This window comes from Crocodylus porosus, unplaced genomic scaffold, assembly GCF_001723895.1.
Source record: "Crocodylus porosus isolate Cpor-Errol unplaced genomic scaffold, CroPor_comp1, whole genome shotgun sequence".
Taxonomy (NCBI): Eukaryota; Metazoa; Chordata; order Crocodylia; family Crocodylidae; genus Crocodylus; species Crocodylus porosus.
In genome coordinates, this window is record NW_017728929.1 from 9,324,780 (window position 1) to 9,339,879 (window position 15,100).

At 40.3% G+C, this 15,100-nt stretch overlaps 1 protein-coding gene across 4 annotated transcripts in view; it reads right to left on the reverse strand.

Moving 5' to 3' along the window:
* The window catches only part of FARP2 (FERM, ARH/RhoGEF and pleckstrin domain protein 2), a 145,504-nt gene that overhangs the window by 24,742 nt on the left and 105,662 nt on the right, over window positions 1-15,100 (reverse strand). For all 4 annotated transcript variants that reach the window (XM_019543011.1, XM_019543010.1, XM_019543012.1 and 1 more), the window contains exons 13-15: window positions 14,181-14,365; window positions 3,459-3,548; window positions 1,337-1,470 (exon numbers count right to left, since the gene is read on the reverse strand). In XM_019543011.1, the coding sequence (XP_019398556.1) occupies window positions 1,337-1,470; window positions 3,459-3,548; window positions 14,181-14,365 (409 nt within the window). The remainder of the gene's footprint in view (window positions 1-1,336; window positions 1,471-3,458; window positions 3,549-14,180; window positions 14,366-15,100) is intronic.

A 15,100-nucleotide genomic window follows, 5' to 3' on the forward strand; every position in this document is an offset into this window, starting at 1 on the left:
CCTTTTCCAGTCCTCAGGGACTTGGCCCGAGCACCAGGAGGCCTTGAACAGCTGTGCCAATGGCTTCACAACGACACCAGCCAATTCCCTCAGCACCCGGGGATAAAGGTCATCCGGGCCCGCCAACTTGGACACATCTAAGCCCTCCAGGTAGTCCTTAACTAGGTCTGAACTAACAGTCGGGGGACTCGCATCCTTCCCGGGTCTCTCTACGCTATCACTCAAGAGCACCCCATTGTCAGCAGACAGGAACATGGAGGCAAAGAACTTGTTGAAGAGTTCTGCCTTCTTTCGTGCGTCTGTCACCAACTGCCCTGCCCTGCCCTGCCTCGTAGGGGTCCAATGCTACCCCGAGACTTCTTCTTGCTACCTATATACTTGAAAAGACTTTTTGTTATCCTTAATCCCAGAAGCTAATCTAAGCTCCAGTGCTGCTTTAGCCTTCCTCACCAAATCCCTACAAGCTCGGGTCAGGGAGGTGTACTCCTCCTTTGTCCAATGTTTTGGAAGTCTGGGACCTTCAAAAACTATTTGGTCATGATAGTTGTGCCTTTGCAAGCTGAAACAGAACAGGCAGGTCATGAAATTTGAGGTCTATTGAGGAACGATTTGATTTGGCACTATAAAGGCAGAAAAAATCACTAAGTTGATTAAATTCCATAAACACAACAAAAAACAAAGAGAGCCTTTGAATGCTTAACTGGATTCCAGCACATTATATCTCATGCCATAAGAAAGTAAGACAAAGGTTAATGCCCCAGAAATCCCTTCTCTGAAATCAGAAATAAACTATGCCACAAAAAAACAGCAGTTTTACTGATGAATCTTACTTAGAGAAATGTGAATTTCCAGATACTTTGCCTTGAGATGCATTAACTTAACATAAAACAAAGCATTTCAAAGAGCACATCCTATTCCTTTTGCCTTTCCCTTCTTTTCTAGGTCTATTTATTTATTAATTTATTTTATTAGGACTAGATAAATAGGGTGAAATCTTTGGAACAGAGAACAACAGGTTGCACTGCAAAACCTGTGCATGAAGAATAAATAAATATGTAAGCAAACTGGGTTAGGTATAAATGTATCAAATTAATATGGACAAATAGGGTGCACTGAAGACACATTCATGCTTGAAATGTGGCCTTTCAAAAATATGACATGTTTGTTTTTTCTTCCTCCTTTCATACTTCATATTTTTATACACACTTTTTTCACTTATTCCTTTTAAGCAGCCTTGAAAAATATGGCTGTATAAAGTAAGAGGATCCTGTACAGTTTTCAGCTGCATAAGATCTCCAAGGATTCCCCAAGGAAACACCTTGCTACTATTACTTACCACAGCACTAGTCGCTGCTCAATCTCTTTCAGAAAACTTCGTTGAAACTCATAAATTGGATCTATGTTGGAGAAGAGCAATGTCATTAAACATTCTGGCATGGCATTCTCTTTGATGACTGCACTGCGAAACCACTGGAGAAGGAAGGATAAAAAGGTGTTAATAGAAATTAATAGGTATCATTTGGATTTCTGCTCTTGAAGAGATGGAGAGGCAGGATGTGGAGGGGGGATGTGGACAGGCATAACTTTAAATTGCTTTTAAGAGGGAGGTATCGGGGAAGGTCTTCCTGCTCTTACATCAACATAAGTGAGCTAAATCAGTGTAAGTTTAAGTTTGAACAAAATAGTTTTAAAATAACAATGGTATATTTATATCGGTTTATATCAGCACTTATACCTACTTATGCCAGCACAGCAGAGAACAGACACAGAAGTTATACTGATTAGCTAATACCAATATAATTTAAAACTGGAGGGGGAGGGTCCACATACACAAAAAGGGAGGAGAAGCAGTCAGGAAAGAGGTCAGAGAGGAACAAATACAATTTCTATCCTTGCCAAACTTTAAACATTTTGAAGCAAATCACTGGTCTACACCACCAATATGAAATACACTGTGATGGCTCCACTCTCATAGAAGATTACATGACCCTGGTACGTTCCCATATGTAGTAGGGTATAACTGCTTTTGTTTCAACACATACAAATGATTCTTTCAGAAAGCTTGCAACATGTTTTGGGTTGTTCAGTACTTAGAGACAGTTTTATTTGTTTTATGTATTGCTTCCTTAACATTCATTTCCCAGTCTTCCCATAGGCAGGTGAGAGCATCTTGTATCTCAGAGGTGCCAAGTGTTTTATAGTTATTATTTGAATTCTAGAGCTTTACAAATGAAAGGACTTAAGTCACATGACATTACTGAACTATTCCACAAAAAATCCCTATAGAAGACACAGATCCCTTAGTGATCACAGACACTGTATCTGAATGAGAATGATTTACAGAAACACACTGGAGTAATTAAAGAAAAAGTGGGTCTTTAGACAAGTCATGCATTTCCAAATCAGTGGAAGTCTGTTGAGTGTTCTGCACTATTGAAAGTACTGTCATTTCTAAGGGGACCTGAATATGGACTTACTAGATTAATTTTAGATGCCTCTTTTACAATCATGTGATCGTGGGCCTCTTCAATTTTCCTTTGAATGCATCATCTGCACTCACAGCCTAGATGCTCAGCAAATATGTAGGCCTCACAACAAATACTGATATCATTATCAGCACTGTCTGTAACCAGTGTTTGTTGTGAGGCCTACACAAGAGGCTACAAAGAGAGGCTAAAGGGCCTGAACCTATTCAGCCTCCACAAGAGAAAGCTGAGAGGGGATCTGGTGTCTGTTTACAAACTCACCAGGGGGGACCAGTGGGAACTGGGGGAGGCTCTGTTCCTTCGGGCACCACCCAGGGTTACTAGGAATAACGGCCACAAATCATTAGAGAAGGTTCAGGCTGGACATCAGGAGACATTACTTTACGATTAGGGCTGCCAGGCTCTGGAATGGGCTCCCAAGGGAGGTGGTGCTTTCTCCTACCTTGGGGGTCTTCAAGAGGAGGCTGGACAAATATTTGGCTGGGGTGATATGATCCTGGCACCCATTCCTGCCTGGGGCAGGGAGTCAGACCTGATGATCTGTTTAGGTCTCTTCCGACCCTAACTGCTATGATACTATGATACCTATAAAGGATTAATTCATGCCCTGATGTTTTCTATCTGTTCTTGAAAGCCATGGATAGAATGCAGAACTGCTCAAGAAACATATCCTGAGTTCATGACTCTTGGAAATAAAGTACTTACCTAGGAGAAAAAAATACAGTTTATACATGGGATGGTTAATAGAACCATCAGTAATAAGAGTTCCATTGAGAATATCTGCACTCATGCATGATGGTTTATGTGACAAAAGATACAGTATCTACATGTGGCCCAAGCATTATCTTTTACCACAGAACTTTCTTCTGTGGTACTTTTTCTAGTACTAGTAAAGACTTCTTGTTTTTTCAGGTCAATGTTTAAAAACTTGGTCCAAGGAAGAAGAATATTAAAGAAATTTTAAATGCTTACTACTGTTATAACTTCTAGATCTTTCAAATATGTCCGTTCTGTAGCAAGAATCTCTTTGGCTATGAAGTATGCCTTGTCTGTTGGATATCGCTGAAAGAAAAAAAAGCAACCAATCACAACTAAACTAAAAATACACATTTCTTATGATCAACCACAAACCAATTTGTAACCAGTTATTACAGCTCTATGTTGAGACAGTTTGAGTAATCACATTCTTCACCTGTTGATTCCTGGCCAGAACATTTGATTTTCAAAGGACTGGTAGTATGTTTAGTACAAGGTTCCCAAACAAACACTGAATTGATTGTAAATTATTTCCTGATCTTAAAATAAGATACTCTAAAATACATTTTTAAAGTACTTTGATTTTAAAAAGAACTTTTAATTCCAAAATCTCCAAGCATTTTACAAAAACAGAGGGCTATTATTCCACTTCTGACATTTTATTAGACTCATTTAAATTTAAGTATGACAGACTTAACAATGAATGATCTTTTTACTAGTTTTAGAACCAGTCCATTTCTATTTACAGTTCCTTTATGCAAATTTCTCAAAGGTGAACCTAATTAGCTAGGAAGCCACAACAATCAAATTAATTGCTTGGTTGCTCTGGGGCCACTATTGTGGTAAACTGCTTTGTCCATCTGGAGTTTTAATGAGGAACAGATGTGAGACCCCAGGCCTTTTCTCCCAATCAACCCTATCATTGCAATACCATTTGCTCTAAGAAAACAGATGCACTACATAGCCCTAGGTTAAGTAGATAAATTGCCAAGACAGAATTGATCAGAGTTGTTTGTGAGGGAAACAACAAAAATCCCACTCTTTTAATAACATGATGTGGAAGAGTCATCTCATTTTTACTTAGGAAGAGTTGCTTTCTGTTTTGTGAATCTCATTCATCCAGTATAAAAAAAAATCCTGAAACAAATCACTGTATTTATATAATCCTGCATTTCACTGTATTCAGTGTCAGCTATCTCCAATTTTTCAGAGTTACTGCAAGGACAGAGAGAGAAAGAGGGAGGGAGAGAGAGACAGAGAGAGAGAGAAAGGAGAATAGGCACTGAGGGCAGAAAAGGAAAGAAATGGTGAAAACAGATTTTTCTGTGGTTGCAAGAAACCAAATGTCTGAGTTGGCTTAAACACCCACATTATTAAAAAAATTCTTAAGTAATGTTAGGGGTCTGATCACAGTTCAAGTTATGGCATCACTTTGTCCTTAACTCACCTTACAGTTCCTATGTTTTGGGCCAAATGTTCAACTAACAAGAACTAGAGCAGCTCCACTGAAAGAAACAGAACTATGCCCATATAACATCAGCTTGCCTTTATTTATTTATTCTTTTCAATGGTATTACAGTATTAAAAATGATTTTTCCCCTTTCTATATATATATCAGGAAAGAGAGGAAAAACTCCATCCATTAAAAATGGTATCTTTCCTATTGCTTCAATCAACTTCATTACAATTAATTCTGTTGGTTTCAAAAAGCAGCAAGGGGCATGGAGTCCTTAGGAAATCCTAGAGTTATTAAAGCAAAGGCACTAAAAAGTAGACAAGTTCCACATATTACTGTACATGTCACAACAATTTCAGTACTGGCATTTGTTACAGACAGACACAAGGCGCATAAAGAGGCCTTCTTGGATGGTACACAATACACGTTTTATTACTATTAATCCAGAAGTGATACAGAAGAGTTGGCACTGTTACTGAGCTACTGAGGAAGCTGTCAGAATCTAGACCATCTTTAGCTTTACTTCAAATATCTGCATCCCTTTTGGGTTAGTCTCATAAATGACTTTTTTCTGAAAAACCTTAATTATAGCTTTCCTATTCTTTCCAAAACCCTAACTTCATTGGAGCTCCCTGCCTTCAACAGCCTCCTTTTAAAGGATGCCAAATAGTTTCTCTAACCTTTCTGAAGATTAAGATCTCTCAGTTCTTTTATCTTGCTGACTCTCTTGTGTTGTACTTTTCCCATTTCTAAAATATTCTGTTAACAAACAGGATGGACAATGCATGCTATCTTGATGGTGGCTTTATTAGAAGTATAGCTTACACAATGCTAGAATAACTGCTGTTAAGAGAGACAAAATAGAGTTTTATGTAAGCCACTATCATCTTCATTACAGGTTTCCCTCACTTTATGCTGTACATGTATTCCTGGAAAACAGTGTATAACTCGAATTTGCATAAAGGGAACCCACTATACAATGTAAAAAATAGGGATATTTTCCAAGACCTCAATTGTAGTGACCCCCAGACCCATTTCTACCACTTTTACAAGACAATTTTGGTACTCGCCAACAGCAGACAGTACACACAAGCCCAGGGTGGTGGTGAATGTTACAATAATGGGGATGGCAACTACAGAAACACGTGTCGCAGACAAGCAAGAAGCACAGATCTACACACGAGACTACATTTTGGTGCATGTTACTCTCACAACGCAGCACACAAAGTAGCTGACAGTGGGCTTCCACTACACTGATCGTATAAGAGTGAATTTACCTTGCATATAACAACATTTTTGGTATAAAAAGGGTCATTGCATAAGAGCAAATTTGCACACACAAAACCCACATAAAGCAAGACAAACCTGTATTTCCCATTTTGAATTACTAGTAAACTCCATGCTGGAAATGCTCCATTTCAGCCATCACTCCAGCTTTGAGTGTTCATTACCTTGTAGCACACACTTCGGGTTATGGGCTTATAGAAGTAAGCTTTAGATAAAAAAAAATAATGGCAGAAAAAAGCAAAGTCACTGGGTACCTTAAACACCTTTGGCTTGTTCATCACAAGCTCGGAATATGCAAGGACACTTCAACAATTGCTAGGTGGTGTCAGCAATGCATGCACCCAAGGTGATCAAGGCAATAGCAGCAATACTAGGAAAAATGATAGTACTAGGATGCCTTTACAACTCCGTAGCAATGGTACTGCTGGCCCAGGAGATTCTGTACAGCAGCCACTCTGTCAGTCCTGCCTTTCAGACAGCTACATTAGAATCACAGAAAATTAGGGTTGAAAAGGACCTCAGGAGGTCATCTAGTCCAATGCCTGCTCAAAGCAGGATCATCCCCAACTAGATCATCCCAGCCAAGCCTTTGTCTAGCCAGGTCTTAAAAACCTCCAAGGATGGAGCTTCCACCTCTTCTCTGGGTAACTTGTTCCAGTGTTTTACTACCCTTCTAGTAAGAACATTTTTCCTAATATCTAACCTAACCTAAACTTCCCTTTCTGCAACTTGAGACTGTTGCTCCTTGTTCTGTCATCTGCCATCACTAAGAACAGCCCTAGCTCCCTCCTCTTCAAACCCCACATCAGGTAGTTGAAGGATGTTATTAAATCCCCTCAGTCTCTTCTCTGGACTAAATAAACGCAGTTCCCCCAGTTTTTCCTCACAAGTGTCCACTGGCCCCATCATCATTTTTTGTTGCCCTCTGCTGGACTCTCTCCAATTTCCCCACCTCCTTTCTATAGTGGAGGGCCCAAAACTGAACACAGTACTCCAGATGTGGCCTCAGCAGCACTGAATAAAGAGGAATAATCACTTCCTTTGACCTGCTGGCAACACTTCTACGGATGCAGCCCACTATACTGTTAAGCCTTCTTGTCAACAAGGGCATACTGCTGGCTCATATTCAGCTTGTCCACTGTAACCCTCAGGTCTTTTTCTGAAGAACCCCCAGCATGGTTATTTTCAGTCCCCAGCATGGGTTTATTCTGTCTTAAGTGCAGGACTTTGTGCAGGACTCATAGAATTTCTTTTAGCCCAATCCTCCAATTTGTCTAGGTCAGTTTGAATCCTAGCCCTACCCTCCACCATGTCTAGTACTCCTCCATGCTTGGTGTCATCTGCAAACTTGCTGAAGGCACACTCTATGCCATTTTCCAGGTCATTGATGAACACACTGAACAAAACCAGCCCCAGGACTGAGCCCTGGGGCACTCCACTTGATACCGGCTGCCAACTAGACATCGAGCCATTGATTACTACCCTCCGAGCCCAATGCTCCAGCCAGTTTTCTTTCCACCTTACAGTTCATTCATCTAGCCCATCCTTCCTTACCTTGCCTGTGAGAATGTTGTGGGAGACCTTATCAAAATCCTTGCTAATGTCAAGGTATACCACATCCATTGGTCTCCCCACATCCACAGAGCCAGTCACCTCATCACAAAAGGCAATCAGGTTGGTCAGGCATGACTTGCCCTTGGTGAATCCATGCTGATTGTTGCTAATCACCTTCTCCTCCAAGTGCTTTAGAACTGGACTCCTTGAGGACCTGCTCCATGATTTTTCCAGGGACCGAGGTAAGGACAATTGGTCTGTAGTTCCTTGGATCCTTCTTTTTCTGGCCCCATGGACTTGTACACATCCAGCTTTTCTAAGTAGTATCTAACCTATTCTTTCACAATGGAGGGCTGCTGACCTGCCCAGTGCAGTAGTATGGCAGCTGACCTTACCTGTGAAGATGGAGGTAAAAAAGGCATTGAGCGCTTCAGCCTTTTCTGCATCCTCTGTCGCAAGTTTGCCTCCCCCATTCAGTAAGGGACCCACACTTCCCCTGATCCTCCTCTTCCTACCAAAATACTTATGTAACCCTTCTTGTTACCCTTCATATCCCTTGTTAGCTGCAACTCCAACTGTGCTTTGGCAATTCTGACTTCATCCCTGCATGCCCAAGCAATGCTCTTACACTCCTCCCTACTTACTTATCCAAATTTCCACTTCTTATAAGCTTCCTTTTTGTGACTTAGTTTACTGAAGAGCTCCTTGCTAAGCCAAGCTGGTCTTCTGCCATACTTGCTAGTCTTCCTGCACATTGGGATGGTTTGTCCCTGCTCCATGTTCCTCTGATGCTGCTCTCTGCTCAGCATAGTCTCCCACAAGTTGTCTCTCATCTCATCTACCAGCTACCATGAGTCCCTTCTAGCCACCGATTCCATTTTCTGGTGGTTCTTAAGATGCCTTTTCTCTCCTTTTTCAAGATCTTCTTTCTCCTGTACCAGGAGGATTTTTCAGTCTTTTTTAGGCTAGGAACACATGTTGAATTTGTCCCAGGACAAGTTGTGTCTGTGTTTGTCCCAGAACAGGAAAGTCCTATGATTGTCATGTATGCACATCCACCTTCCAATTGGAGTTTAGTGAAGGGCTGAATGCACTGCCACCTGTATGCATTTGATTCATCCATTCTGTTTGAAGCCTTATGGTCACAATGGAAAGGAAGAAACCTGGGATAAGTAGGTAATAAAGGAAAACAGTGCACGTGCAGAGGATGGGCCGTTAGAAAACAAAAGAGGGAAGAACAAGTAAAATGAGACATGAAAACACTAAAGCAAATCCAAACTATTAACATAACTGTTTCAGTTCACTGTCTGTTATTCTTAGGTGAGTGGGATCAATGGTCTTAAAATCTTTTTATATTGATCCTTGTACATAGGGAGATTTTACTTTACAAATAACCTGTTTTGTCTTTTCATCTGTATAACCTCGATCATGTATTGAGTCATTTTTAAAAATCCACTTGTCCTCATTTGGTAGGTCATAGTTCTTCTACCACTATGAAGTATTTAGCTGATATGAAGCTAATTCTGAACGAGCATTTGTTCTTGGAAGAACAAGACCAAAGATCAGGGATGTGATACAACTGGAATTAAAAAGTTGTAAATTGAATTAAATATGTGGGAGAGGTTCTTTGGGATATACAAATGCCAAGTCTATATCACCAATGAGATCAATGAACAGCATTGAAGATGTTAGTACTATGCACAAAATGATGTACACTGTATGCTTCAAATAAAAAAAACCTCCAATAATAACTCAAAACTACTAAAAACGTCTTATTCTCTCAATCTGCCGGATGTGATTTCACAAAATGAGGTGCTATATCCAAGCCCACTATGCTTTCCTTGTTTCCATACGCGTTACATAGATTTCTTCAGAATTCCAAAAAGGAGACAGTTTACTCTGGGAGTTAGAAAGCTTAACCTGATCTGTGTAGATCTTGACTTTAGTCTTTAGAAGTCTCCTCTTTCAGAAACTTTGTTATTTCCGACTGCACATTTTTCAACCAGTTGAAGAATGTTATATTTATTTCCAGGGGTGTAGGTTATAGCCGTGCTGGTCTAAGGACATAGGCAGACAAGGTTCTTTGGGTGAATCTGATATCTTTTATTAGACCAACTTAAAAAGTTGGAAAACAATTATTAAGCAAGCTTTCCAGTTTAAAAACCATTCATCAGGCTAAGGAAGTTTCAGCAGTTGGTGTGTGCTTTTCCTGGATGGAATGAAAAGTAAAGAAGCCAGAGGCTGGGCTGGTATGCATACAAGACAAGCAGTCATTGAAGATGTAGAGTGAGTCAATGGGTGGGAGACAGGGTGGGTGGGGGGGAGAGGAGGGGGATGAATAGTGGAGAGGTACCTGGGGAGTCAGATGTCAGGCAGGTTATAACGTGTCATAAATCCAATGTCTATATTTAATCCATGATTTTTACTTTTCAAGAGTTTGATGAAGTGGAGTTCATAGGTTCGTCTCTCGGAAGCATTTTGTAAGTTTCCTTTGAGGATCAGGACTGAGAGATTGGAGAGAGAGTGGTTTTCTTGTGAGAAATGTGCCCCCACCAGTAACTGGGTATTCCTGTCTTTGATAGATTTCTGGTGTGCATTCATTCTGGTGCACAGTTGTTTGGTCTCTCCTATGTATTTTCCATCTGGGCATTTGGTGCACTGGATGAGATATATTACATTTCTAGATCTTATCATATTTATTTCCATGTCCTTTCATATATTCCTATTGCTTTTGTTCTTTCTGCCTTTTTCCTAACTTGATTGGCTACTTGAATGCTTCCTTTTTCACACAATTTAAGCTGTTTTCTTAAGTTCATGCTTGATTCATTGTTTGCCTGCACACTAACTTTAGGAACAGACATGTCTCATTAAACACCTTGCATTTCCCAAGTGTGTTCTCTCTCCCCATTGCCTCATCACCTTTCATTGCCACCCTTCAGTTCCTGTGACCTTCCAAAATGCCCCCCTCTTGGTTTGTCTCACATTAGTCCTAATTGAGCCCCTGTGTGTTGACCTTAGCAACAATTGCTGTGCAGAAGTAGTGCACAAGATGAGTTTCAAGAGCACAGCTAGGTCTTCTTCCAGTTGAATTTTTTGTGGATTACCTAAGATGATGAGAGTTCTCTGAACTCAGAACAGACTGCTCTATGGAGTACTTTCATGAAAGATTTTTTTATTAGATCTTTGTTCCTAAGGAGGAAACAAGAGGCTCACACAATGCATCTGCAAGTTTCTTCTTTGGGATCACCATTCCTTTCAGGAAAAGAGCAATGCAGCTATATGTTTTCCTGGCAAAAAATGTCCCTGCACACAAAGTAGTGAAAAGTGATATGACAATTAGAGTGTGGAAGTGAGACTGCCAACACCTTCAACTACTGCTGAATCAGGGGGGAAAAAAGTAGTTTATGCCAGAAAAAAATAAATGCAAAGATAGTCTGCAGCCCTGGCCTAAAGAAAACATCCCAGCAGCCACCAAAACAGGCACTGAGGCAAATACTACAATACCTCTTGGATTAATTAATACTCCAGTGTTTTATGCCCCAAGTGCTGGACCTCTGTAGCCTCAGACATACAGTGGATTCAGTAATGCTTACAGATATCACAAGATATTCCTAATAAATACTAAAAAACAGAAGTGGGGGCCAACTATGCAGAGGCTATGGGATTGCTTAAAGGATAAGAAGTACTCTGCATTGTAAAAATTGAGAGAGATGCTTTCTCTTGCTTTCTAGCTAAGTTTTGTATCTGGATCACAATGTCACAAAAACTAGCAGTCTTGGGAAAAAAGTCCTCTATCAGCATACTTCACAAATGACCTCAAGGCCCAGGGTCAGCACTGATAGAAATAACTCCCTGCACTGTTAGCTTTTCTACCATTTAAAAGTCAGCGGCTGTCTCAACTTCTGTCAGGAAAAGGGAAAGAGAAATCTAACGTTCTGATGAAGATAATATAATAGCATGGACAGCAGAAAGGCAGTGAAGTGAATCAAGTTCTCAAAAGTCTCTGTACACCAACTGCAGCATGATGATGCTTGGGAACTGAAAGCATATCCCTGGAGATCCTAGGAATTTGCTGTAAGACCCTTCACTAACAGGAGAGGATGGCAGAAAGCAAAAACAGTTTGAGGGGAGCCTCCCTGCTATGGATATTTTGCTTGTTTGAATATAAATGGGGATACAATAAAGGGAAGGCAAAAAAAACAAACAAACAACCTTCAGACAAGGTAGGCAATGTAAGATAAGTACTCCAAGGCTCCACTTTGTACATTAGCATAGAGGTGTTGAAAAGATCACCCATTTAATTTGTACAACCATTAGCTGTACACAAGCAATAGCCAGTTCAGAATCCAATTGAGAGGAAATGTACAGAGATGAAAAAAACAATGTACTAAATTCTGTTGAGGAGGGGAGGGCAAGACAGAAGTGGAGAAGGAGATTGGAGATGTTTTCCTTGAAAAGATGTTAAAACAAACACTGTTTGGAAACACTTTAAAAGCATGAAAAATATGACATTCATCCTCTGTCTCCCTCCCTTATGCTGCAGATTTACATGCACCACCCACCTCCAGGTTTCCAATTGTGTCTGGCAGCTTCAGCTCTGCCCCTTGCATCAGAGAACTCTGATAAAAGGCAGTTTCTCACTCCACTGATGATGTCAAGTTATGTCTGTTCTCTTCCCCACTTCTCTCTTTGGCCTCTATCATTATTGTTTGGAGTAGTGCCTGGATGCCAAAGGTCAAGGCCCCACTGTACAGCTAGGTACAATAGGAACAGGAAAAAAGTGTGTTGCTTCCTCCCCCGCTATCAATACGTCCAAACTAAAAGCCTGCTTTTCAGGGGGGGTTGCTTGATTTTATCATCTTTTTTCATTTATTTCCATACACTCTACTACACAGGTCTTTAAAATCTGTGTTGCCTTAAAAAAATTATCCGTGAATAAAGCAATGCTGGCATCTATTACTGTTGATTGCCTAACAAGCTTCAGTTAGTGCCCTTCACATTTCAGTGCTGTGGTGGCAAAACGTTTCAGGCATACCTCCACCTTCATAATTATCAGCTGCTGATCACAGTGCTCTATCACCCCCGTTACCCCTCTCAAAACTTCCACTCTTTTCTCCCACTTTAGGGTCTCTCTCCTTGTCCTGAGTGCATGTGCAAGTGCCATAAAAGAGTTAAACTTACAGTACTGCAAGCACATCACACCATGAGAAAAATCTGAGAAACTAAAGGTAACTGAACATGGTCAAACTAAATGAAAGTATTTTGTGATTGTGAGGAATATTTTGGAAGTCTTACCTTTACTTGTCCTGTGATCTAATTTTAGTAAATGAAACTGTAATTTAAAAGATAAAGCTACACCTTACATATAAAAAATGAATTAACTGACACATTTATGCTCTGGTTACTTACATAACATTTATAGCAGCACCATCAGCATCGACACACTTAATAATCTGCTAATGTTCCCAATTGTAACTGTCCATTTCCCAAGTGTTTATAAATAGGCTGTAAAAGTTTGGTATGAAATGTAGGTTGTCACAAAGGACTCAGCCTGGGTTAGTTTCATTTTAAATATTGTTTAAGGGAAATTGAAGCTTTAGAAGCTTTAGAAATTGGCTGAGCTGCAAATCAGTTAACATAAATTCACCCCAAGGCTTATAAACGAGGTTCAGTCCAAGAAAACTCAAACTGTTGAAATACCACATTTCTAAAAATGAGGTATATGGGGTTGAAGTGGAAGCAAACTGAGATCCATTATGATTATATATATATGGTACACTTATTGCTTATATTTCCATTTATATACAAAGGCCTATTTCAAGACATATTTCAAAGTAACTGCAAGATGATATCATGTCAAAAACATGAATCATTCCCCAACCCACAAAATAACTGAAGACCAAGATCAAAAATCCCCTCCTGTAAAAATATAAGTAGATTTTGCTGCAAACTCCATATAAATATAAGCTCTGTAATGTTGTCTACACAGGAAGATTAGATCATATTAGAAGACATTTTTAATTAACACGAGCCCTGGACAATCCAGCAAAATGACAGCCAAGGACAAAGTTGTTTAATTTAACACAATGTAATTCTTCAGCACAGGCAAGGCTGAAGTGACCACACGGTGCAGCAATTTCCAAAGTTGTCAGGCATCCACTGAGAACGAGTTGTTACCAGATGTCACCTTGCAAACCCAGAGAGTCAGCCTGAGCATTCCAGCTGATCTCAGTTGCAAGACAGACCATGAGGAGATGGCCTCCAAGAGTAAAGCCATCTTTAAGATGCACATCAAGGGTATGCTGCAATGCACCTAGCAAGATGTGTTCTGAAACAATGTTCCTTGTTGCTGGCACAAAAGTCAGTGTTTCCCTATAGCTCTGGAGCCCTCTAGAACAAGCTGGGGTTACCAGAACATGCCTACTGGCAGACTGTAATGTGCTTGGTTCCAACAAACAAGTGGATCATCCAGACACATGCACTGAAGCAAGAGAAAACCATCCCAGGACCCAAGAACAAACTTACTTACATGGAATAGGTCCTACAAACTCTAACATTAAATACATATGTGTTATCACAGAAGAATGCTTTTTTGTACTGGAAAACATCCTCTCATTGCTTATATTCTTGGTGGTGCTTACCTTACATCTGGCTTCCTCGTCCTCTTCTACCTTGGCACCACCAGCATCACTCAAGACAGGGCTCAGAAGAGGAGATGGACCCCGGCCACCCGGGTGCAAATTCACTTGAACTGCAGGATTCAAACTCAGCTGACTCTTCAAAGTGAATGATGACAGCTGTGGATGGTCCCCTGAAAGGCCTAGAATTGGAGGAGGAGGGGGAGGAGATGGTTTAGGAAATGAGAAAAAAAAATGTTACTATGGCTTGTCTAAAACCACTTCTTACCACCAGTGTAAACATTACTAAGAAATAAGCTTAGTCCCTCTTTTCATACTTCAACGAACCAAAGAATCCAGGACAAAAATGCTTTCAAGCACAGTGAAAACTCTTAAATTAGCTGAGCATTTTAAATAAGCAACTAGCAGTTTGGTGTGGGCCAGTTTGTTTGAAGACTACATGTTGGAAGAGATAACTTGTATAGGCAACTAATAAAATAGCTCAAATCTCCCCTTTCTGGGCTGAACTAGCAGGGATCACCAAAGATTACTTTCACAGAAGCAAGAAAATATTTCTGCATTTTCCTTTTAAAAAGCCAGAATTCTCTTTAACTGCCTGGAGCCATTTTGGGATATTGTTTTAGCAGTATTCCTTCTGAAAACAAACAAGTCTAGATAGCAAGGGAAGGGAGGACATGGAAAAAAATTTCATGCATTCAGAGTTCATGGAATATCTGATCTATAAAACATTTCTTGTGAGATATTCTGTTTCTGGATCTTTAAATCCAATAGGATCACTAACTATTTGAGCCGAATGCTTCACTGATCTCTGGACTTTAAACTGATCTTGTGGCACTACCATCAGACAGGTATATCTGGGTGGATGGCAATACTGGAGCATTCAAACAATGTATGTGGAACAGGGGGCAACTTCTGGACAGGAG